This window comes from Trachurus japonicus, chromosome 23 (assembly GCF_045865225.1).
Source record: "Trachurus japonicus isolate A0001 chromosome 23, Traja_1.0".
NCBI classification, from domain to species: Eukaryota; Metazoa; Chordata; class Actinopteri; order Carangiformes; family Carangidae; genus Trachurus; species Trachurus japonicus.
Window position 1 is genome coordinate 21,146,989 of NC_140929.1, and position 23,135 is coordinate 21,170,123.

Sequence of the window (23,135 nt, forward strand, 5' to 3'; positions counted from 1 at the left end):
TGTGACCAGGATGGTAGAAAATGTATTTCTGATATGAATAGCAACATTTCCGACCCCCTGAATGTGGGTATGGTTTGGTGTTTGAAGTTTACCTCTAACTATTAACAGAATTTCATGTTATTTAACAGCACAAGTCTTGATCTTCTAGGGAAAACTGTTCTCAGATTTGTATAAACAAGATCTGTCCAAATTTGAGAAGGGAACAGAATAGACCTGGACCTGGAGGAGAGTAGGGCAATGGGCAGCTGTCAGGGCAGGTTCCTTGTTGATGTCAGGTGATGGGCCTGGTGGACAGATGAAGCTGAGGAGAAGATGCAGTTGAGACTAGCCTACTAACTGCATCAACTAATAATCTGGTGGGTTGCCCGTGGCTACAGCATCACGAGCTGGGAGTGTGTTAAAAGTAAAAAGCATATCTGCAGAGATGATGACCTCTGTTTATAAGACCCCTGACTCAGGAACAGGCAGGAACACATTAGATGTCAGGAAACCTTCAACAACAGAGTAATAGAGTCATTAAAGAGATTGTCAAAGGAACAACAAAAAACAAATGCCTGCATGTAGGAGAGAACTGTTGTACATTCAACAACTGACTAACGATTTGCAGAGTGAACATGCCTTCCAGGCCCAAGAGAGCCTGAAGGCAACGGAGGAGTAGCACGCTACTGAAGAAGATGACAAGAGTGTTTAATGAGGCTCAAGAGGTGAGGAGAGAAGAAATCTGAAGCTCAGTTTGTTGCTGAAATGGTAGAGGAGTTTCCCTGCTAAGCTTTAACTCAAGACCTCTGGGATGTTGACGACGGTGCTGCTGCTGCAGTTAGAGGAGGAAAAATCCCTATCTCGGAGAAGGAGCTCAAGAAAGCAGGAGGTGGATGAGGAGAAGATAAAGGATGGGGAGGGAGTGAAAGCTGTAATAGCACCTGAGCCTTCAGAGGTGAGCTGCCCGGCTCTCTCCCTCTGTCAGCTGTGATTATAAACACAGTGTGCCTTTCCAAGTCCAATCATCTGAATTTACCACAGGTGTTTTACATCCAATTTGCACACACGGGCTAGATAGGATAATACTGAAGTGATAGTGTCACAAGAGCAAACCAAAGTGAAGCAATCAGCTTGAGAGGGCTGTGACTGACTGGGGGCTGGGTCAAGCAGAGAGGATGGCAGATGTAGGGAAACATTATGTAAAGCAACAGCAGAGTCAAATGAGTTTTATTTGGTTTTATTCTAATATGTAGGCTACCTGAAAGATCTGGCAGTGATGATGTCTACATAATATCTGTTATTTTTATCTGACCAGAAATCAGGATTAAGTAGGCTAGCCTATTTATAAACTTCTGTCTAAAAAGAAAGAAAGAAAAAAAGAAGCATAAAATAAAATAAAATAAAATATAGATAGGCTATATAATATTATTATTTCTAATTGTTTATTAATGTATCCCCATATGTTTGTTTTGGTGTTATTTTCATTTTACACATGGCTACCCCGTCTGTGTGTAGAGTCTAAAGAAGCAAAAAAAACAAACAAATTTTTTGACATAAATTTGTACATTGGCCTATATATTATTATTTTTTAATTGTTTATTCATGTATCCCTTATTTGTTTGTTTTTGTGTTACTTGCATTTTATACCCCCCCCCCCCCCCCCCCCGTTACTCCCTGCTCTGTTGCCTGTCATGTGTTAATAAAGTTGACAAAAAAAAACGGTTTTATTTTGAAAGGGTTCGTCTTCTTCCGCCACACACGTTGTAGTCAGGAAGTGGAGGGTTGACAGGTCTGCAGCTCGCCAGGAGGTCGCTGCTGCTGCTGCTGCTGCTGCTGTTGTTCTTTTCTAATATCTTGTGTTTATTAAACACCGTCCGTCCGCAGACATGGCGGCCAGGAACCCCGGCATGAAGCTCGGTGAGTCTCGTCGCTGCCGCCGCCGTTAAACCGGAGCTGGAGCTCAGTTCCACTTTTGCACGTGTGGTCATCAGCTCCCACTTTATCACAACTTCTCATCACGTTATAACGTAAACCTGCGTTTAATTGAGGATTTAGCTCGCACTAGTTGTCACCTCACGCTGTGTAATAGTGAAAATACCGCTGCTGAGAGAGACGGACAGCGACTTTGGACAGTAACACCTGTCAGTTTAATGAGTAACGGTAAAGGTAACTGACCTGCTGAACAGTAGAGATGTTGTTGTGTAACAAACACACAGCACACACACTGTTATCACGAAACAAGTGTTTTATTAACGCTATCAAACGAGGGCACAACAGAAATTACACGTACACAATGGTATTTCCTTTACATACAGTCAATATAGATGTGATGTGGCGGCTGGGAGCCCCTCATGACGGTGTAATTGTAAACTCATGACAGCCCACCTCTCCCTGCTCAGCTGACTGGTCGACCCCACTGTGCCATGGTTCACTGCTGGTCACTGTCCAGATGTGCTCTGGGTTGTAGCAGCTGTAATTGTGTCTTTACACTGATTTAACATAGATGGAACTTCAGATCAGAGTTGTGTTGTTCTAGAAACACTCATGTGCTTGAATTTCTCTGTCAAGCTGAGAAAATCAGTATCAGTATTACTTCTTGAAATATGTTTATCTTACACTATTAAGAAAAACTAGTGATGGTGCAGTGAAGCAGATTTCTGAAGATACTAATTGTTGTGTGTGTTGCAGAGAGGCTGCAGCATTAGTCAGTGACCAAGAGGGAAACAGTGGTCAGAAGTCATGGTTGGTGTGATGGGACGGGAGGATATGATGGCATTAGGGAGGGGTCATGATGGCCCGTAAAATCTGAGACAGTGCAAGTAAATTTTTCATCTACTTGCACATGTGCAACCAGTAGATTTTGTGTGTGAGGATCATGAATGAAAAGGAAATGTGATTTAAGATGTGCACCCCTAAATTATCTGCTTATGCTCCTAAAATCCTCCTGACTTGTGCCATTTCATTAATCACTTGTCCTAATGTACTTCTTTACAACATAATGGCCGATATAAATCTATATAATTACCGACAATGGCAGATTGCTCCCATCAGGCAGGGAGTGAGTTAGGCCTCAGGTGGAGGAGTTTCAGTATCTCAGTGCCTCGTTCATGAGTGAGGATACGTAAGAAATAGGGAAATATACTGTATAAACAAGCTGACATGAATTTATTTTTTGCTACCTTCCCTCCGCAGACCTGGAGTCGGTATCCAAGGTGCGAGTGAACACGCAGGCTGTCCTGAAGAGGGCTCAGCAGATCCAAGGGATGAAGACCCCCAAGAAACAGTGGCAGGTAGTTCTTCTGTTTCACCTGCATCCTCTATGTTACACATAGTAGGACACCAAGTCCATAATACTTAACCAGTTTATTACTATATGCCTCTCTGTCTGCATGCAAATGTATATTAATGTTTGTTTATTTGTCTTTATTCTGCGCAAGCAAAAATCTTTCAGTCATAATGGTTGACAGTAGATGAATAAGAGTAGGTATAAAATCTGATATAACATGGTATTTCTATGTTGCAGTAGCCATGTGTAGTACAAAGCTTTGCTGGACATTCAAACTTTGCAGATAAATAGTGAGACCCAAATGTCAGTTTTGGCTGATCCAGCAAATTAAAGGTCCTATACAGATAGATGTTCATGTGTTCTCTGATTATAAATCAGCTCTAGGTTTTATATTGATACTGTTTAAGTATCAAAGCCTCAGTCCACAGAGAAATGTGCACGGCCTGTATTCAGAAACTGAGCTGTTAGAAGTTCTGTAACTTTGTGATGTCACAAAAAAACAATCATGATACGTAGACAATCATAAGAGTGACTCAGAGCCTCCTCAGAGAGACTAAGAGAGAGGAAATATAAAACTACACTGACACAGGAAAAGTGTAAAATATGGGATTGATTTGATCTATTTGAAACAATAACTCGCCAACACTGAGTCAGACTAAAACTATTTTCTTCTCTACATGTCTGTCCTGCAGGCTGCCTGGCTGCTGAAGGCTGTGACGTGCATTGACCTGACGACTCTGGCTGGAGACGACACGCCATCCAACGTCCATCGGCTGTGCCTGAAGGCCATCCAGCCGGTCAGATACGACCTGCTCAAGAAGATGGATATGCACGACAAAGGTCTGTCGCTTCTGCTACTGCCACAAACCCCACGGTGTGGCTACGTTTCAACATAAAGCACAGTTTACTGCAGAGCTCATCACTCCAGATCCTGTCTGTTGAGTTCCACCAAAATTCCCTCATTATTCCTAACAGCGTTGCTAATTTACATACATTCCTCAAAAGCTTGATTGAAAATAGTCTGTTGCATTTTTTTCTGTAACTATTGAGAAAACTATGATAGATTTTGTTTTGGTTTATCTTTTGATCCTTTTCTTAATAAGTTGATAAATATTTCTCGACTTATGAAATGCCGGAAAATGGTTAAAAGTCCTGATCCTAGTTCCCTGAGTCCAAGCTCCAGGGCTTTGATCGACAAGCTGATAAATCGACTAATTGTTTCAGGTCTACGTAATAGATAAAATCACAATATAGATTTATATATTATACTGTTATATAGTATAGTTTTGTCCATTGTATTTGTATCTTGGCCGCCTGGAAACCTTGAAACCCTAAAAAGAAGTGAGGCTAAGACAGTGTGACAGTGTGTTTGTAGTTAGTCTGACTTATTTCAGTGAGACAGTGAAGATGAACAGTGAACTTTCCCCTTCAACAGATCTGGAGCCTGTTGACAGTGTCAGACTTTTTCATCCTGCAGAGGGCGACAAAGACCACGTCATCACAGTGTTTCTTCAATACTCTTCTGTCTTGTCTTGTGTTGTATTGTGTTGTGTTGTGTTGTATTGTGTGTCAGGTATAACCACAGGAGCAGTGTGTGTGTATCCGTCCCGTGTGGCTGATGCTGTCAAGACTCTGAGAGCAGCCAACTCCAGCCTCCCTGTGGCCTCAGGTCAGAAAGTCACCTGGAACCAAATCAGACCTATTTGATACAAGTAGAATAACTCCTTACTGTTTGGATGACATGAGGTGTGTGTATGTTGTGTAGAAAATGAATAAGACTTGTACTTGGGACTGACGGACAGTGTGTTCTTCCTCCTCTCCCAGTGGCCACCGGTTTCCCAGCTGGTCAGACGCCGCTGGAGACGCGTCTGCAGGAGGTGCGCATGGCGGTGGCTGACGGCGCCACCGAGATCGACATCGTCATCAACAGGACGCTCGCCCTGACGGGACAGTGGGAAGGTACGCTGTGATCACACCACCAGGTCACTGACTGAGGCCTGCTGGGACTTTTAGAATGAATGAATGAATTAATGAATTTTTATTTTGGTGTCATGCCACCACTGTGGCCCATCCCATATGAGAGACAAGACACATTTAATGACAAAAAAAAAGACTAAACAGTTCTTCCTGTTGGTGTTACCTGCCACACAGGTGTGACATAAATAAACAATTTAAGATTACTTAACTATATATCGCTCTTCTTCTCATTACCCAAGCCTTTTCAAGAAATAAAGAAAATGCAAATATATTCGACTGAAAAAGATGCTTTAGCTTCTCAGCATCGTCTAACCACACAAATTCATTATTTGGATCTACCTTACTAAACAAATTTTGTCTTATAGAGTCATAAAAAGGAAAGAAGAACACAAAATGAATTTCATTCTCCACCTCTTGGATGTCACATAAGTTACAAATTATATCGTCTTCTGCTGTGCCAAAGTATCTGCCTGTCTCGATATGAAGACCAAGAATACCTGCTCTCAATTGAGCACACAGGGATCTTTTCTTTTTAGACAAATTATATAAAACATAATTTTCTGGGCCAAATACCAGTTTTATTTCACAGTAAGTACGCAGCTTTGGTTTACCCCAAATATCTAATGCCCATCTATCTTTACTTTGTTGAAAAATAATTTATTTTAATACGTTAATCTCCACTTTCTCTTTGTTAATAATAATAATGGTCTTCATATCCAGCTCTCAGCAAAATGTCATATATTTCCCTGTCCCATGCCCCATTAGTCCCTGTCCCATGCCCCATTAGATATTGAGGAGTTGAGAGGTTTCACGTGACTGGCACGAAGGAAAATGAAAGTTGCAAAACAAACTTCTGCTTTTTTTGTGGCAGAAATAGTTTTCCCCTTGATTTTTTATTTTTGACCATCTAATCACATGGTCTTTAGCAGCTGATTGTGTTGCTGACTATGTCTTATTACTTTTTTCAAATTTTCTTTTGTCACTGATCAAACTTATTAGTGCATGTAGCTGTACAGTAATTGAGACTAAAGAACAAACCTTAGTGTGATCATTGCCTGCACATCGTACCCACAGCTTAGTGAGTCATGTCTGTACCTGTAAAATCCAGGGTTATGATGCGTAACTATTGTTGCATTGTGCATCGGCTTTGACCTTTATGAGCTGTTGAGATAAAAGGCAAAAGTCGATGTAGCGAAAATGTTGCTTGATTGAAGTCACAGCCTCCTCCTGTGCAGCCTGTCCACTCTCATAACACGATGCTGCTGTGAAGGATCAGAGAGATAATTACTGTAAACCACTGTTAAAGTCTCAGGTTCAGGCAGAAAACTGATGCTTTCAAAGCAGACAGAGAAAAATGTTGTGCACTTCAAAAAACAAATTCAAGTTCAAAGAGACACACATATTAACCTCTCTATGGTCAATGTCACTCAATACCAAATGGGTTTAAGGGGTAGTTCAACATTTCAGCAAATTGGCCCATTGCCATAATCCCTATAGTTTTAGGAGTAGGTTTGTTACCTTTAATTGTCGGTGCAAACTATTTTTAGAGCAGCGGAGCAGAGCCGTGAGCTGCTCAGAGCTACACTACCGAGGCTCATGGGATTTCTTGGTTTCCTCCTTAAACTCATCAAATACACAATCCAACAACTCAAACGCTCTGGTGGACAAGTTGTGACCTGCACATTCACCACGCTATGAGATAATAATGGAACGTTACGAGACAAAATTGTTTTCAAGGCAAATGCAGAGACTACTTGCCGAAAAGCTGCCCCTGACCGAAATATGCATCAGCGGTTTTGCATGAATTTACCTCGAAAACAACTCCGTCTGGTAATGTTGCGTTATTATCTCATAGCGTGGTGAATGTGCAGGTCACAACTTGTCCACCAGAGCGTTTTGGAGTTGTTGGATTGTGTATTTGATGAGTTTGATGAAGGAAACCAAGAAATCCCATTAGCCTCCGTAGCGTAACTCTGAGCAGCTCGCAGCTCTGCTCTGCCGTTCAAAAAATAGCTTGCGCTGACAATTAAAGCTAACGAAAATACTCCTAAAACTTGGATTATGGCAATGGCCATGGCCCAATTTTCCAAAATGTTGTACTATCCCTTTAAGGAAAACTGAGACAAATGTAGTTAGAAATGGATACATGGAGAAGGGGAAGCCCACGATGCCGCTGCAGAGAGTTCATCTCCTGTCTCTCCACTGAAAGGAGATGTGGAGGAGCACGAGGGTGTAGCAGGATGAGCGTTAATACCATGTGGGTGGTCCTTCTGTGCAACAGCCAATGAGACAGCTGCTGTTTTGTCAGAGGCTTCCCTTGGGAACCCTCCCTATAATGCACAAGCAGCTGTTGGACGTGTCTGAAGGCTGCTGCGCACGTCACATAATGAGACAGAACAGAGACGACAAGATTCCTCCTCCTCCATCTCACTCCTTTGAGAAGGGGGGGCCACACACACACACACACACACACACACACACACACACACTCCCTCCAAGGAAATGAGTGAGTCCCGTCACTTTCAGTCACGAGACAAGATGGAGAGAGAGAGAGAGAGAGGACACGCTGTACACAACGCAGCCGAGTACACAACTGTGTAAAATGACAAAAGTGTTAAATGATTCAGAATTTTTGGGTGTGTACGTTTTAGTTGACGACTAACTGCCACACCAATAATTGAGATTAATGATTTAATTTTCTTTTTCTGATCAATTTCTGCCACTTTACAGTATATAAGCCTAAACATAATTTGATAATATACATACACGTTATGAAGAACAACAGCCACTTATTGGCATTAAACATTGGAACATAGAAATAAAAATTACATTTCTGTTTGACTTTAGGCTTTGCAGCTAAATCCATGATAGATGCTCATCGAAATGCGGTCGTCGAATGTGAGAAACAGTTTGTGGCTCCACTCATGTGTCATCACCACAAGAAGAAGAGGGGCGCAACGTGATGATGTCATTAAAAGAGGACCAGTCAAACCTCAAACAGTGGAAAACGATGAGGAAATCTGACGTTTCTGTTAGTTTCATCCAGCTGTTTTATACGGATGAATGGAAACAGTTTTAACGATTATGCAAAATAATTGCGATGATGTAATAATTGAGACAGGCCTGGTTTCAGGTTAGATGGACTTCATTGACCAGCATGCTTTTTGGTCACTTTACTTGTGGTCACTGCAACAAATCCGTGGGCCTCACTGGGTTGAACATGTGATTCCCAAATCCAAATCATGAGTAAATGCATTAATAGGATGGTAAAAGAACCTGGGTTGTTTACTACAGCATGGCTCCTCTTGGTACAGAGCTGCCTCAGCAACTAAGTAACTCAACAGTGAGACAAGGCCATCAGCAGGCTACTGAATATGAACACAGGCACAATTGCAGCTGTGGTACAGGAAGAGACACTTATAAAACTTACTTATAAAAAAGAGTGGCCATCCTCTATTTTCTCTTCATTCCAGCTTGTACTGTAAGTGCGTCTGACTCTATGATTACCTGCGGAAACGGATCAGACGGTGCATTAACTGCATTAAGTCAACCTCTCTGGATGCTGTTGGGGGAAATTGCAGAAAACTGCAAAATTAAACTTTGACAAAGAGCATGAAAAGAGGCTTAAGAGACATTCTTTCTTCAGAGGAAACCTTTTATTGCATCTGCATTTTTTTGCTTTGGACCGGACTGAACTGTGGATTGAAGTTGGTACATAATACTGAGTAAAAACAGGAGGCTTCCAGTCTTGAGGCTTGGCAGGAGAGGATTTTTCCAACATGAGGATGATCACAAATGCTGCAAAAATCACAGGAGAGCTTGTCTTCTGACTTGAATCCAGAGTAAGAAGAAGGTACAGCAACAAAACCCCTCCAGCAAAGAGTGGATCTGTGAAGAAGAACATCTCCCCACAGACTTGTAGAAGACTGGTATCATCCATGCCCAGGAGGATCGAATCCGTCACCAGAAACAACGGTGGACTTGCAAAAGTTAGGGCATATATTTTATATACTGTAAATCACTCTTTTATCTGAGGATCAGAGTCAAGAGAGCGGTTGTGTTTTTGTCTAGAGAGTGGTTCCTTTAAGTGTGTAAAAACCTGGGTAGTTTTGTTGGTGTCTTTGTTCTCCTTTCAGTAAGTGTTTGATCAGTGAATGGTCAAAGATATGTCTCTGTCCAGGTGTTCTCATTCAGGGTGTACTAGGCCCGTCGGCACTGGCCTATTTCTGGAAAATTGCTGGATTGGATTATAGTCCTTTTGAACGCTGCTGAACAATGCTATTCATATATAAGGAGTCACACTGTGAGACCGACACATTCTTCCCCACTTCATCTGAAAGGCCAGTGTGTATGTGACGCCGCTCCTCCTTTGCTGACAGAACAAGTGGACATTTCCATTGTACCAGGGTTTGACATAATGGCAAAAAAAAAGACGGTCTCCGAGCCTTTTTACGACATAGTGAAGACGGAGAGGACCAAACCTCATCATCGTGTGAAGAAGGCCCAGAGGAACCACCACAAGTGTCTGACATGATGCTCAGTAAACACATCACAGATACAGCTTTCATTCACCGTGTGAGGAAGATGTGCAGAGAGAGAGAGAGAGGAGCAGCTCCCCTCTCTGGGGGGACGGTTTTGGAGGAATGCAAATTCACACATGGATAAATTACTAGGAAGTAAACAGTGGCAAAGCCCAACAGTCACACATGCATCGCTAGCTCCATTATGTTGAGTGTTGCACTTTCTCCTCCACCAGAATCAGGATGTCCAGATTCGATAAAAACACTGATGGTCTTCCTGCAGCGAGACTCTTGGGCTGTGAAGCAGGAATTTCCTGTGACTGGAGAAGTAGACGTCTAAATACCAGGACGTACACATGACATCCCATGCTTTACGGTGAATATGTGAAGTGGAATCTTCATCAATGGTTTGTTGAAGAAGGACAGTGCAAGTCTGGGGCCCATTCCATCAGTAACAGGGAAAGTCTGAATGGAGGAGGTACAGAAGAGTATTAAGGCCACTCATGAAAAAAAAACAAGAGGAGGGAGATCTTTTTCCATCATGCACTTCGAGAATAAAACTGAAATGTTTAAAAAAAAGTTGAAATGTTGAGAATAAAGTCAAAATTTTCTCTGTGGTCCATCAAATTGGGAGTTGAGTGCGATTGACAATGCATCCTCCGAGTGTAACAGTAAGAGTGGGTTTCTGAAGTTATGCAACTGCATAACAACTTCATTGCAACTTCATTGATATCAGATCATGTGTTTTCAAGTCATAAATATTCTTAACCTGGTTGTTGTCAACCTAACATGTGCACAAGTACTGTAGTAGTAGTAGACACATTTTGACTCTTTTTCCGAAGTTTTGACTTTTTTCTCGACATTTTGACTTTATTCTCCTCATTTCTTTTTTCATGAACGGCCATAATACTTTTCCATAAGGAAGAGTATTAGGGCTGTGAAGAAGAGTTATGGAAGAGTTTCCCTCTTCCATAAAGAAGAGTATTAAGGAATTCTTGTGTAATTGACCATCCAAATGTTCACAGCAAGCAGAATTTTCCAGCCCACATGTGAGGCACCTGTGTGGACTTCAGTGACAGCCAGTGAAGAGCCCCTCTCTGCTGCAGTGTGAGCCAAATGTTTGCTCAGTGCAGCCCATGGGAGGGCACACACACACAAAAAGCTCAAGTGTGTGTTGGGCATGTATGTGAGTAAAAACATCATTTTCAAAATCTGAATTGCGCCATGAAGAGAAACCCCCCACTAGCACACACAGATGAGTGAGAAGTGGAGAGGCCACAGAGGGCTGGCGTGTTCACTTGAGATAAAAATCTGTTTTGCTGGTGACGGCGTGGGAGTGAGATGAGCCCGACAGAGAGCGAGAGCGTAGATGAGTCAACGCGCGCATTAACAGAAACAACTGCAAACCACTCAGAGGGAGGGAGAGGGGAAGGAGTGGTTGTTATTGAGAAGTGGCTGGCTTTTAAAAGGGTCGGTGTCCGTGGCGATAGAAGCAAAGAGACACATCTGCCACATCCCAACACTGAGGAGCAGGGGGACGAGGAGAAGGGTGGAGCTGAGATGTTCACCGGCCTCCACCTCTTGATCTCCTCAGGAAGCCTGGACATGTGAAACCAGAAGCTCCTTGTATGTGTAGAGGGATAAACCCAATTTAATTGACTTTATCATTTGTTTTTAAGATTTTAAATGGACAAGTGCCACCATATTTATGTCCTTTTAAGCCTTCAAGTCCAAGTTAGAGTGACAAAGTCTTCACACCAGCATCTTTTAGATAATCCAAGATCCAGATGCAAAAACAAAGGTGACCAAGCCTTTGCGGTGGCGGCTCCCAGGCTCTGGAACAAGCTTCCCATATATACAGTATAAAGACTGCTGAAAACATCCAATAATTTAAGTCATTGCTAAAAATGCACCACTTCTCCTTGGCCTTTAACTCAGGTTGAATCTGTTCATTTCAATTGTGTTGTGTATTTTTAATCTATCTTATATTTATTTATTCATTCATTCATTTCTAATATAGGATCTGAAGCACTTTAAAACCTATTTAAATGTTGTACCTTTATTTGTTTACGTATGGACGTGGAAGTACTTAAATTCAAGTGTTGATTGATTATTTCTGTTATTATTAATAACAATATCTCTATCAGTAATTCATGGTTGTCATCTTCTTTTTGCTTTTTGATTAATCTGTGTTTTTCCATTTTCCTTCCTTTTTTTCTGTTGTACATTTATTCCCTGTCACATCTCAATTTTCAGGAACAAAAATTGAATTGATCACAAAGAAAATTGTGATTGGAGCATTGGAGCATGAGTGTATCTGAAGTGTTTTAGCACTTTGGTCACCTACTGTATAGTTGTTTTTTAAATGTGCTATAGAAATGAATTTGACTTTGACGCTGGTCCCTGGTTTCCCCGTCTCCCTCCACAGCCATGTACGATGAGATCCGTCAGTTCCGGTCGGCCTGCGGAGACGCCCACATGAAAACCATCCTGGCCATCGGAGAGCTGGGCACCTTCACCAACGTCTACAAGGCCAGCATGGTCTCCATGATGGCTGGTCAGTCTCACCACACCCTCACACCTTTCACTGTCTTAGATGTAGTCACATAGCCTTACTTAATGTCTCTTAGAAAAATATTAGCCATAGTCAATGTTAGCGTTAACAGCTGTTTACTCACCATTCGTTGTGAATCAAACTTTATTCCTTTACTCACTGAGAACTCTTTCCACTCCTCTGTTGACCTTCTATTTCTGTTACTTCTTTTCTTCCACTCAAGTAACTGAGTCTTTGTAGCATCCTGGCTAGGGCTGGACGATTATTGCAAAAATCATAATCACGATTATTTTGGTCAATATTGAAATCACGATTATTTACACGATTATGCGGGGGGGGGGGCCTATGCAGGATTTATAGCTTGACCATGCTACATTATTACCTTAAATAAACAGTGCCAATGTGTGTTTTAAGGTTTTTAAGTTTATAATTTAAAATATTTATTCAAAATGTATTTAAAACTTTTTTTTTTAAGTTTTATGATCCAGCAGCAGAAACTATACAGGATGTTTAGCTTAACTTTTCTACATTTTTACCTTGAATAAACAGATTTGGAGTAATTGTCATGGTTTAACTTATTAAGAGGGAGAATGGAGGCTCTCTGCTTCCGTGTGTCGCTTATTGCGTCTCTGGGATGAAATCCAACCTGGGAAGATCAGAGCCTCCGCCCCGCTGTGCTGTCCCAGCTCTCGTCACAAACGCACCCCATAACTTTTTTTTTTCTTTTTTTTTTGACGCGCCCCATAAGTGATCTCTTGTTTATGACAGATTAAACTACACAAATACACGTCGTAACATCGTATAACGTTATCCGCCGCTCTACAGATTGCTTTGTAAACATGCACATGTAGCCTACGGGCCGGGGGAAGAGGAGGAGGAGGAGGAGGAGGAGGAGGAGGAGGAGGAGGAGGGTTGTTGTTGTGCGGCCGCTTTGAGGAGACGAGCGAGTGTTTTAAATTATTATTTCCCGTTCATTCGTCCTGAGCGGTGGCTGCTGCTCTCTCTTCACTGACGCTGATTTTTAAAGGTGTACAGAAAAGAAAACTGAATTTGAGCCCACTCTGGATCATAAAATTAATGTGATAACTCATCTTTCAGACGATGTAGGCCAAACTTTGTGCAAAATTCTATTTTTGAGTAAATCCGGGATGAAAGTGTGTATTTTTTTTTTCGCATTGGCTAATGCAGGCGCACAGATTATACGTCAGCCTGTACACGATTCACCAGCCACTGATATTGGATCCGTAATCCGTCATTCAAACGTCTGAGACACGCACACACACACGGAGCTCGGGCTCGCCCCAAGCTTTGAATATCCCGCCCGCTCGATAACGACCAATCAAATTCGTTTTCCTTACTCGGGTAAACTCGTGTTGCAGCTCGTGACAACTCGGCGCGACAAACAGGACAAACGGCCATTTCTGTACACCTTTAAACGCATGAGTGGACTCGTCCACAGCGTTAACTGAGAGAGGAGTGCAGTGCAGGCGCCGGGGCGGAAGCGCGCATGTGTGTTTTTCAGAATAAAACACCAATAGACAAAAAAAATATCGTTTTTCTTCGATTACAGTGTTTTTATGATCGTGAGAAGCCAAAATCGTAATCACGATCAAAATTCGATTAATCGTCCAGCCCTAATCCTGGCAGCCTTGAAGATGTAGCTCTGCTCAGAGTTTGTATTGTATATCATCTAATAGTAAATGCAACAATAGCTTGGTAAGTAAACAGCTGTTAAAGCTAATATTGGAGAGATCAAAACTTACAATTAACATTTCAACAAATATGTTTCTTCCTTATTATTGTGTCTGTTTGTACAAGTGGGTACATCACATTGAAAAAGCCAAGCATGTTTCAGTTATGCGTAAAATAGCAAATCACACAGTAGTAATGTGTGAGAATATAATTTTGCTAACAAAGTGGAAACTGCTGGTGACACCCTACGGCCGTGTCGGTGGCTGTGTAAACCACATGATGAGGGAGTCAGGAGAGCAGAAAGCTGCTGAACGACAAGATGTAAGGCGTCAGATTTCTAAGTTTAGATCATAGTGAGTTCAAGTCTTTAAATCAAACCAGTTGTGCCAGATGTTCTCCATCAGTTGAGCTGGAAATAGAAGGAGCAGCAGACTGTCCTGCATCACCTGTACCTGCGCTACCTGGAGGCTCGGCAGTAAACACCTGAATCACCACAGCAGTTTCTCCTCCGTCTCCTGATGCTGCTCCCACATGTTCAGCTCTAACTGGAGCAGCAGCAACATCTGTTAAATAATAACACAACACATACTCTGCTGCATTTGCAAAATATATTATATATTGCACAATCCTAACAATTTCAAGTTTAGCTTTAAAAAACTCACATAATGTCTAGAGGAGGTGTTCCAGCTGTGTCCTCCACTCGTCCATCCCACGTGTCTGACAGAACAGGTAATCCTGTGTTTTAATGTCAAGCCGTCCACACAGACTGTTAACAGCTTATGATTTAATCATGCTGTTTGCACCATGACTTCACAGTAATTACAGTAACTGCGCGTTAGGCTCTGAAAGCTGTAATACACAGGTGACCTAGTCAGTTTATTGTACCTTAATGCTTGTTGATGTTCCAGCTGCACCTCCTGTACGCAGTTTGTTGCTCTCTCTGTGTGAGTGTTTCACCTCAGGTTCCCATCAGAGACACAACGCAAATTTCAGTTTGTATTATGATGTCTGCCAACTGCAACATTAGATCAACTCTTGTTACACTGTGGTCAGTTGCGACACTTTTTTTTCACTTAATTAGCTCCATATTCATGTGTGCGTTAAATTGTCTTTGTTGTCATCAACGTATGGTGGCCGGGAGGTGCAAACCAACATTACAAAATCCGGAACACTTTTAGAAAGTTTGAGAGAAATTTACATTTTAGAAAATATTTTTACATATCATAAAACAAAATGACATTACCTTAACACATTTACAAGTCCTGAAACAAATGAACATTTCAGAAAACAAATTAACAAGAAACAAAACACTTTTACAAACACAGAGACAAATTTACAAATAGCATCAACTGGAAAAGGAACATACCAACTCTGGGGTTGAACCGGAAGTGATAACGGCAGCAGCCAATAGGAGTTGTTGTTGTTGTTGATGGAGTTTGTTTCTTGTTAATTTGTTTTCTGAAATGTAAATTTGTTTGGGGACTTGTAAATGTGTTATGGTAATGTCATTTTGTTTTATGATATGTGAAAATGTTTTCTAAAATGTAAATTTGTCTCAAGCTTTGTAAGCTTTGCACCTCCCGGTTACCGTACCAACCTGATTATCATGTGACGCTGAAGAAGTTTTTAAAAGTCCCAAGTCTGTAAAAGTAAAAAGGCTCGGTGTAATTCCTGCAGTCATCCAGCTTGTGGCGCTGCTGCTTAACGTTTCCATCTGCCTCTTTGAAAAGGCAGGAGCTGAGTAGAGCTCTCCCTCTCTTCATGCACACACACACACACACGCGCACACACACACACACACACACACACACACACACACACACACACACACACACACACACACACACAGTATGCTTAACTAGCCATCACATAATAAGCCGATTACAGAACCAAATTGTCAGGGGCTCTGATAGAGATCATTATTAAAATGCATTGCTTTTGTCGCCACACTCGCTCCTTAATCTCCCCTTGTTCCTATGAATTGCGTATGAGATTCCTGAAATTGAATGATAATTTCACCTATTAATCTCTGATGCAGGCTATTTTACTCTGCCGTTCCCCGCCAGTATCCCCCTGCCCATGCAAATGAATAGAGCTTCATTACCGCCACCCGCATTTAATAACCGTTATCCATTATCTGGTAATTAAGACTCCCCATAACGAATCTTAAGGATTATGCCAGTTTGAGGAAGAGGGGAGAGAAGCTGAAAAAAAGACCTGACTGGAAGAATACATAGAACATGTCTTTAATGAACTGGAAAATGTTCATCTTGTTCTGTTCAGTAATGAACAGTCATTATACACCAGGGAGGCAGAAGGGGTGATTTTTTTTTTTTTCCCTTTCCTGCAGCCCGCAGTTTGTGGGTAATCTATTAAAGAGCATCATTTCATCTTCTATTTTTATCAGGAAAGCTGATAAAACATAATTGGCTGTGAAGAAAGGGAAGGAAAAATTAAGGGTTTTATTGATGAGCATGCAGCTGCCCTCTGTTAGCCATCAGCAGCAGCATATGTTCTTGTCTGGCCGGGGCCAGACTATCAGAGTAATGTCCTGTCCGTCCTCTGTCTGCCGCCGTGCTGCTGCTGCTGCTGCTGCTGACTCTGCTTCTCCACTGTAGCGGCTCGTCACATGTGAGATCTTCACGGGTTTGAGCGTGGAGCGGCTCGGCAGAAAAACATGCCTGGCAGATAAATGATAAGCGCGGCGCCACCATATCTGCAGAGCCGTGTTCCACGCTTCGCTCACATGTCACCTGTTCAAACCCCCCGACAGGTTCGGACTTCATCAAGACGTCCACTGGAAAGGAGTCTGTCAACGCTACTTACCCTGTTGCCATAGTGATGGTGAGAGCCATCCGTGACTACTTCTTGTGTACAGGCCACAAGGTACAGTACTGAACTCCCGCCTTTCTGCCGGGTGTGAATATTTCCTGGTTAATGAGAGGAGGGGAAAGTGGGACACACGCCGTAGATCAGCCGCATTGAAGTTGCCTGCTTCACCACTGGTATTGTCTAATTTATTAGTTCCATTTCTTAACCAGCCACAGGATTTTAAAGGGCACAAACGTGTAAATCTGCTCAGTTTTAGCCAACGCAGGCACATGGAGATCAAGACCCAAAAATCTACACAAGCCTTTAAACGAGCAGCTCAGATTTATGGAGCCCTAACACAGTACATACACATTGTTCTTGTTTCAAAGTGTCTCATGCAAACTTCCACAATGAGCCAATAAAGGACATGACCTGTAGATGGGACAATAACCTGTTCACATTCTAGGTCTCCACACAGTTGGAGCTCTGTAGCAAAACGTCCAGTAACGGCCAATAACATAATCATTTTGGCCATTTTAAATGTAATAAATCCAATAACATAATAACTTGCCAATAATGTAATAAAATGTGTGAGCCAATAACATAATACCTTTTTTTTTTGCCAAGAATGTAAGAAATTATTACATTATTGGCCTAGTATTAAAAACCCCTTTGAAAATGTAATTGGTGTCAATAATGGAATAATATACTGTATGCATCACCTAATTTATTTTTATTTTTTTCTGGGTGGATTTTAATTTTTTTTTAGATTTTTTTTCATTTATTTGAGAGGGACAATGCACATTAATGAACATCAGTATGTGAATACAAATGTAAATGTGTCGGAGTTAGCAAGCCTGCTAATTTACATCCGCATTCCCTTGGCAGGTAATAAACAAACTGACACAGGAATAAGAGGTAGAGTTAAAAAGAAAAGAAAAAAAATACACAGAGTGAAACAGTAATTCACATCATATGCACATTCATACGTAGACATAAAGTGCAGTAATGTCAGCGTGAATTCTATAAAGTACCGTGTATAAAGTGCCAGTTTTTAAAGTGCAAATGCAAGTTTAACTATATAAAGTGCATGGATAAATGAATGGATCCAGATGTGATGGCCCTCTCCTGCTGCTTAGAGTGGACCAAGACATAGGAGACTCAGCAGCGGGTATATAAGTCCCATTCTCACACACGAAGACAATGTCCACAGTGCAGTATAGAAAAATAAGTCAAGTGCAGTGCAGGCATACATACGTATATGTAGACATGCACTGCACAATAACAATAATGACAGCCAGAAGTGCAAATATGTCAATTTGTTCCAACTCAAGGTTGTTGAGCCTACTGTGTTTACTTTCTCCGTTTGCAAAAGTATGTGAGAAACGGCCAGTCACATCGCATCGATCATGAAGCATGGTAGGAGTTTGCTTCTCCGTGTAGATACACAGACACAGGCACACAATGTACAACTTCAAATGTTTCACAATTGTGTTTGTAATAACGTAATAATAACTTATTATATTATTGGCAAAAAAATGTTCAACAAAAATGATTACGTTATTGGCCGTTATTACGTTTTGGGCTTGCTACAAGCTCTTTAAAGCCGACACAGAAAGAGTCGACACAAGTTTTTCCCTCACTGAAGAGGATCGTCTCTGCAGCGTGTTTCAAACACACAGACACATGAGTGTGGCTACAACCACACGTAACATGAGGCTTCTCTGTGTAGCCTGTGTTTTGTTGTTGAATGTGTGCATTTAGTTTAATTTGGTGAATAATTTGTATCAAAATGAACCAAGATAATTGTTGTAAGACGTTTCCATGCGCTCTACCCTCTGGAGTGCGTTTAAAACTGCAAATAGAATTTTTGCAAATTAGATGTAAAAGTGAATTAACTGAAAGCTAACAGAGCTGTAAGCTGGTAATTAGCACTCGGCACAGTCTAACAGCTGAAACCTTACACCGTGCCTATAAAATCCATATTGGGTATGTTATGTACTGTGGAAGAAATTGTGAGCTGTGTAGCTTTGATAAGGAGAACTCTTTGTGAAGACAGTGAACGTATCATTGCTTTCCTAACACGGACACACCCTCAGGCCAGAAACACACTGCATGTGCTGCGGTGTGTGCATGTGTGTGTGTCGCGGCTGTTTTCATTTCGACGCCCGCGTTGATGGGTTCGAGTAGACGCACATCTCACGCCTCGGAGCTGCTTCAAATGATCTGGAGATTTGACATCTCACATTGATCTCCCAGCACAGATAGACAGAGAAAAGACCTGTTTATATTAATATTGACATCAAACCAGCTATATTACATGAAATGGACACCTTTCACTATTGTAGTATGACATAGTCATGAGAAATACCAAATAAGTAAAAAAAATATACGTATATATACATGAGATTTTTTCTATCAAACACAATTTAGAAATTTAATTTACAATTAACATGACATACAACATTACAGTTAGTTTTTTCCTTCTTTTACCTTCTTTCTGAAACACGAGTGCAGGAGGGTGGTGAGCCAATCGGAAGAGAGGATTTGACTCTCTCTCCTGATTCGTTGACCTGAACTGCTTTTTCCCCCAATTTCTTTATTGAATTGTTGCAGACAGTAGAAAAGTACATCAGTTTCACATTACGTCGGAGCATCTGCATTAGAGTGAAGAAAAAAAAAAACGAAACAAAAAGAAAACCCCAACATGAATCCCACTATCCCTCCCGACTGACTTTAACTGTTTTGTTGTGACATCACAAAGTTACAGCGGGCCTGACGGCCTGTTTTAATGCTCAGTTTGTGAATACAGACTGTTGCACTTCTTTGTGGAATCAGGCTTTGATACTTTCACAGTATTAATAAAGAACCTAGAGCTGATCTATAGTCAAAGAAAACATTGGAGTCTGAATTTAAACAATATAAGTGCTTTAAGTTTAAAGTATAATCACGTTTAAGTGATGTGTGTGTGTGTGTGTCCTATTAACAGAGGTGTGTGTTTTCCTCAGGTGGGGTTTAAGCCGGCAGGAGGCATCCGGACGGCTCAGGAGTCTCTGGTGTGGCTCACACTGATCAAAGAGGAGCTGGGAAACGATTGGCTCTGTCCTCACCTGTTCCGCATCGGAGCCAGTAGTCTGTTGGCTGACATTGAGAGACAGGTGAGGCGTCCACACACACACACACACACACACACACACACACTACTACACAATACTTTTTCTACACCTAATATGACCTTGGAATTATAGGATGGTTCCTGATCTAAAATGTGTTATTGACATGAAAGTATTCTTTGACAGATTAGTGACACTTTTGTGATCTTATATTTAATTCAATCTATTACAGGGCCCTATAATTTGAAAAAAAAGGAAAAAGTTCCATCATCAGTCATTCTCTGACTTGGTTCTGTGAGGTTCTGTCTGCAGAGCAGCGCTCAGTGTTCAGAGTGTAGGCGGGAAGATCAGTGGAGTTCAGCCCCTTTACTGTGTCACTTTGCTGTTTGACTGAGGAGCTGAAATGATCACAAAACTGTGCAAAATCTGGAACTTTAGAACTGATGATCCTGTCACCGACACTGTAAATGACACTTACAAAGTCATTCTTTAAGTCTTGTTTTAACTTGGTGAAAAGCTTTTTCTTTTTTTGCATTAGCAATCATACTGTATGCTGGAGAACTTGATAGCGAACACTGAAAATATCAATGCTAACGCTAATGTTAATGAAGTTTAATGATGTTTCCTAGAGGGTTAGAAAAAACGATTGAGTCCAAGTTTAGACACAGCAGCTATAACAGGAGTTTCATTGTGAAGGAATAAATTTTATTAACAGTGGATCGTAGAATTTAGTTATCTTATGCTAATGCTATCATGCTGCTAACTGGATTGTTGTCTGTTTTGTTTGTTGCTACTAGCAAAATAAATGTAAAAAAAGCACCAGATAATTAAAAAATCTATTCTTAGAAAAATTATTAATTGAAAAACTGTCAATTTTTCCAAACTGTATTTATTTGTTCTCGTTTGTTTAGATCTACCATCACGTGACTGGACAGTACGCAGCCTATCATGAGCTGCCAATGGCCTGAAGCTGTGGACTTCCTGTTTCAATGACCAATCAAAACCTCCGATTCACCACACGAGCCTGTCAGTGACTGTCCAGGCAGCACACTGGCTTTTTTTTTATAATTATGATAAATCCTTCCTTAAATCCTGATAAAACAAATGAAAAAGAAAGTCTTAAAGTTGTAACTCTGGCTCTTGCTGACAATAAAAGTTGATATAAGTGGAGAGAGAAGCGGCTCCTGGTCTTTCCCTCTTTGTTCCTCATACGTAAGAATACACTGGTGATCTGGATTGCTTAGAGATTGCTCAAACGGTTTCTTTTTTTCACGCGCAGATACAGAGACGTAGCGAGAGACCCACAGAGCTTCCATCACATCCATGAAGCCTCCCGTTCGTGCTGCCCGTGTGATTTTGCATACGCTTGTCAAGTCTCCGATCTATCCCAGCAATGTGCGCTGAATCCGTTATTGAGGCTTCCTTTGCTCTTAATTTCATAAGCAGGAAGCACGGCCGACTGAAGAGCGCTGGGGATTAATCAGGGGTTAAGTGAGTTTAAAAGATCTGATTGAACAGCTCACAAATTTGAGGCTTCATTTGAAGACAGAAAACTTTCTTCTTCCTTTTCCTCTTTAATTAAAATATCACAAGCCTTGACCTTGACTGGAACAGAGGATAAATGAGTAAATTAATTGTGGAAGGAAGGGGATGTGAGCTTTTCGGGGAGGGGGGAAAGAAAAATGTGGGATTAGATGAAAAACTCCTGGGAGCAGGTTGGCTTCAGGGCGCCGGTGGAAGGGCTGGGAATGGGGCCACGCTCGGCGAGGAACCGTAGGTGGTGCTTTGACGAGGTTAAGTACTAAACTTTGAAGGGTGTTGTGCAGAGGTGTGGTCAGTAAGCCCGCGCGTCTACACAGATTACAGAACAAATATCCCCAAAGCTTTGAAATGAATTGCATTGTTTCACCCTCCAACCTTCCTCTATTCAACACTTTGGCCCCCGGGCGTCAAAACAAAACACGATGCTCAGGACATGATGTTGTGTGGATATTGATGACACATGATGATTTGTACTGATTTGAATGACACCTTTGGTTCTGTTCTCTTGACAACATGCTTATGACAATATACCTGGAATTTCCAATAGTTATAGTTAGGTACAGTAAATTCTCAAAATAGACATCCAGGCTTTTATTTGCTTCAACTGCTGAACTGACCCATCTTATATCTACATGGGACAGGCTTTTATTTAATTTTCAACAAATCTTATACCCAGCAATCCTCTCAAATCGCTCTGTTCTTACTGTTTAAAAGGGAAAGAATAAAAGGAAAGAGCTGGATCCAGAGCACGTATTCATTTCTGAAATGCATGCACCGGCCGTAGACTGTATATAGGCTCTGGCTCTTTCCTTGGGTCAGTTGGAGCCGGGCGGGCCAGGCTGAACAACACGACTAGATGCGTTGGGTTTGGGTCGAAAACATTTACTACAAATAACTCATCGGGTCGGACAACGTGCGTCCTTTATTTTGGCTGCGTTTACGCTGAGAATTAATGCTTGTGAGTCCAGCCCCACCAGGTCAGAGCTTCAACACCCACAGGTCGGACCGGGTCGTTTAATTTCCAGGCCTGTTGAGATCTCTAGCCCAAATAAAACAGCTTAGAAACTGACCAAATGGGCGATTGTGGGCTTTGAGATTCACAAGAACTTGCAGGAAATAGAAATAGACCCTGCTTCTAATTAAAACCGCCTTCTATTTGCTGAAACCTGTAGCCAGATCCATCCAGCCAGTGTAGCGGACCGGCGTCTATTTGAGACTCGCTTTTATTTGGAAATTTACAGTATGCGTCTTCAAAACCTGAAGGATGCGGATTTAGGCCACAAGTTCTAGGCCCCTTATGTTTTTGTGGCAGTGCCACCTACTGGACGACTGTTAAACTGCAACTAAACCACCCAAATGCCAATTTTTGTCAAACAAGTTACAATTTTGAATTTTTATTACACTCAAATACAAATGCCACTCACCACAGAGAGATCTTGAATTCACCAAGAAGCAGGATGATTTTTCGACGGCCAACGATGCTGCTAGCACCGTTACACATGTGTTACCACTCATACGTGATAACAGTACCTTTATTGTGTCATTTACTCACCGCTCACATCACCATGTGTCTGCAGCCATGCGAGCACACGCTCCTCAGAATTTCTTTGACGTATGTTGTGGATATTCAGGATCTACAGCACCAGGTCAACCTCAGGACA

The 23,135-nt window shown here is 41.6% G+C and overlaps 1 protein-coding gene across 1 annotated transcript; it reads left to right on the forward strand.

Annotated features, from left to right (window-relative positions):
- Positions 1 to 1,733: 1,733 nt before the first annotated feature.
- dera (deoxyribose-phosphate aldolase (putative)) lies at positions 1,734 to 21,102 on the forward strand. Its single transcript, XM_085769540.1, has 9 exons — positions 1,734 to 1,896; positions 3,172 to 3,269; positions 3,958 to 4,105; positions 4,839 to 4,934; positions 5,090 to 5,224; positions 12,191 to 12,319; positions 16,782 to 16,894; positions 19,828 to 19,977; positions 20,844 to 21,102. The coding sequence occupies exons 1-9, from the start codon at positions 1,866 to 1,868 to the stop codon at positions 20,898 to 20,900; spliced, it is 957 nt and encodes a 318-aa protein (XP_085625666.1). The 5' UTR covers positions 1,734 to 1,865; the 3' UTR covers positions 20,901 to 21,102.
- The last annotated feature ends 2,033 nt before the right edge of the window (positions 21,103 to 23,135 follow it).

Excerpts from the sequence above, each read along its gene's own strand:
- dera (XM_085769540.1), top strand. The coding sequence starts at position 1,866 with ATGGCGGCCAGGAACCCCGGCATGAAGCTCG. Across the intron at positions 4,106-4,838 it reads GATGGATATGCACGACAAAG|GTATAACCACAGGAGCAGTG; the intron begins GTCTGTCGCTTC and ends ATTGTGTGTCAG. Across the intron at positions 12,320-16,781 it reads CATGGTCTCCATGATGGCTG|GTTCGGACTTCATCAAGACG; the intron begins GTCAGTCTCACC and ends ACCCCCCGACAG.